General features: G+C 40.4%; 1 protein-coding gene across 2 annotated transcripts; it reads right to left on the reverse strand.

Moving 5' to 3' along the window:
- Positions 1 to 210: 210 nt before the first annotated feature.
- LOC130722099 (36.4 kDa proline-rich protein-like) lies at positions 211 to 2,425 on the reverse strand. Of its 2 annotated transcripts, none has more exons than XM_057572723.1 (2): positions 1,130 to 2,425; positions 211 to 544 (listed from the first exon to the last, which is right to left on the reverse strand). In XM_057572723.1, the coding sequence occupies exon 1, from the start codon at positions 2,335 to 2,337 to the stop codon at positions 1,147 to 1,149; it is 1,191 nt and encodes a 396-aa protein (XP_057428706.1). In that variant the 5' UTR covers positions 2,338 to 2,425; the 3' UTR covers positions 211 to 544; positions 1,130 to 1,146. The 2 variants fall into 2 exon arrangements, with proteins under 2 accessions (XP_057428706.1, XP_057428707.1); XM_057572724.1 differs by having other exon boundaries at positions 1,127 to 2,425.

Consider the following 2,425-nt stretch of genomic DNA (forward strand, 5'->3'; position numbering starts at 1 on the left):
GTTTATCGATACATGCATCACTGCTAGAATAGGTGGTATACGTAGAAACCCGGTATAATATAAACAACTGGATTTAATTTTTCTTAATAGTTTTTTTCTACGTACTGAAGAGCACTGTCTTTTGATATTCTCTAAGGGACAGCACTTTAATGATTCTCCTCTTTAACCAATCTTAATCTCGCTTTAATGAAAAATAAAAGATAATGCATATCAAAGGAAAAGCGCGTAACTATATTGAAGAACATCTAAATCAGCAAATTGTACACTTCCCAAAGGACTCACGGGTGGACTTACACACACGCTGAGTCACTGACATGCAAAACACGCAATGGAAACAAAGAGAAACAAAGAGACAAAGAAAATAAAGCCATGGCATAATAATAGAGCTAGCAGAGAGTCTGCCCTAGTTACACAATTTCCCTCCTAGTACATTTATGTTTTTTGGCCTTTGGTATACAACATGATGAACGAGTAACAATGACAATTTCTTCACTACCTCTTTAACATTGTTATGAAATTATTCCATGCAAAAGTGATGCGGTTCCTGCAAACATTGGCAACATATATGGGTCAATAATACAAACATACTATTTTTATTTAGCAACAAAATAAACTATGTTACGCAAATTAATTTTCCTTCAATATAATGAAATTGTACCCAAAAACATATTGTCAAAGAAAATATTGCACACACATACATGTATACCGATCGATCTTTCTACTAAAGTGAAAATTTAATGCATAAAGATAAGCATTTCTTCAAAAACTTCTAAAAACATGTTCACTATTAGTAATATGATTTCAATTATTCAAAATGTTTTTTTCATTGTACCAAAAACTTCTTTTTTCCTTTCAAAAGCAATAATTTCTTAGCCTATTGTTCTATGAGTACTGTTTGTGATGTTGATCAATGAGAAACTCGATCAGCTACCCATTTCCTCAATATTCATTAATATGATAACTCCTCTAAATTTACATTTTTTAACAGACATGCCATATTATTATAGGGCAACATATACAGTAGCATATGGATGATACAGTATCTATGTTTTATCCAGATTACTACTAGAAATCACTTGAAAAGTAGTAAATGCTCGAAAAACAAAATTATGTAGTAAGTACTTACTACCTTTGTAATTAAATACATTAAGTTGCGGCACACTTAAACCCATCCGGGGGAGTCTTGCCACAGTCAAGAAGAAGCTGCAGAGCAATGGGGATGATGATATTGATGTTAAGAAGCTTAGCCCTAATGGTGGTGCAGAGGCACACCGCAGCATCCAAGTCCACAAGCCCTGCAAGCACTGGACAACAAGTCTGTTTGGCACTCCCTCCAATCCCAATGTGTATAAGACCTCCCAAAAGATCCACACACGCACCCAGTTTCAAGGTGTCAATAGGGCATGTCGGCTGCGCCGGTGGAGGAGACGGCACCACCGGAGGTGGTGGTGGACACGGGGTTTCCGTAGGAGGGCTTGGTGGTGTAACCACGGGAGGTGTTGGTGTAGGTGGTGTAACAATCGGTGGGGTTGGTGTAGGTGGTGTAACAATAGGTGGTGATGGTACAACTGGGGGTAGTGGAACATAAGGTGGAGGGTAAACAATTGGTGGTTTCACAATAGGAGGTGTTGGAACATAAGGTGGAGGGTAAACAATTGGTGGTTTCACAATAGGAGGTTTTGGAACATAAGGTGGAGGGTAAACAATGGGTGGTTTCACAATGGGTGGTTTTGGCACATAAGGTGGTGTCACCGGTACAACCGGTGGCTTAGGCACATATGGCGGTGTAACTGGTACAACAGGTGGTTTTGGCACATAAGGTGGAGAAACAACTGGTGGCTTAGGAACATAAGGTGGTGGTTTCACAACTGGTGGTTTAGGCACATAAGGAGGTTTCACAATTGGTGGTTTGGGAACATGGGGTGGTTTTGGCACATAAGGTGGTTTCACAATTGGTGGTTTTGGAACATGGGGTGGTTTCACAACTGGTGGTTTTGGCACATGAGGTGGTTTAACCACTGGAGGCTTGGGATAGTGAGGTGGTTTTGGTGATGGCTTGGGTGGTGGACATGGTTCCGGGCCATGAGATGGAGGGTACTTTGGTGGTTTATGAACTGGTGGCTTCACTATAGGAGGATGTTGTGGCGGTTTATGAACAGGGGGCTTCACTATTGGAGGGTGTTGTGGCGGTTTGTGAACCGGAGGCTTCACAATAGGGTGCTTTGGAGGCTTAGAAGGAGCAGGGTAGGGACAATAAGGACAAGCAAGAACAATATTGAGCAAGGTGCTCAAGTTCAAGAGAAGAATCAAAACAATGGCAAAAGAATGTTTTGCCATGGTTCAAAGATTTTGTAGCTAATAAGGCTACCTCCTCTTGAAGCAATGAAAAGAGGTACTATATGAAAAATTAGTGAGATGAAGGTTT

The sequence above is a fragment of the Lotus japonicus genome, chromosome 6 (genome assembly GCF_012489685.1).
Source record: "Lotus japonicus ecotype B-129 chromosome 6, LjGifu_v1.2".
In the NCBI taxonomy this organism is placed as follows: Eukaryota; Viridiplantae; Streptophyta; class Magnoliopsida; order Fabales; family Fabaceae; genus Lotus; species Lotus japonicus.

Excerpts from the sequence above, each read along its gene's own strand:
- LOC130722099 (XM_057572723.1), bottom strand. The coding sequence starts at position 2,337 with ATGGCAAAACATTCTTTTGCCATTGTTTTGATTCTTCTCTTGAACTTG.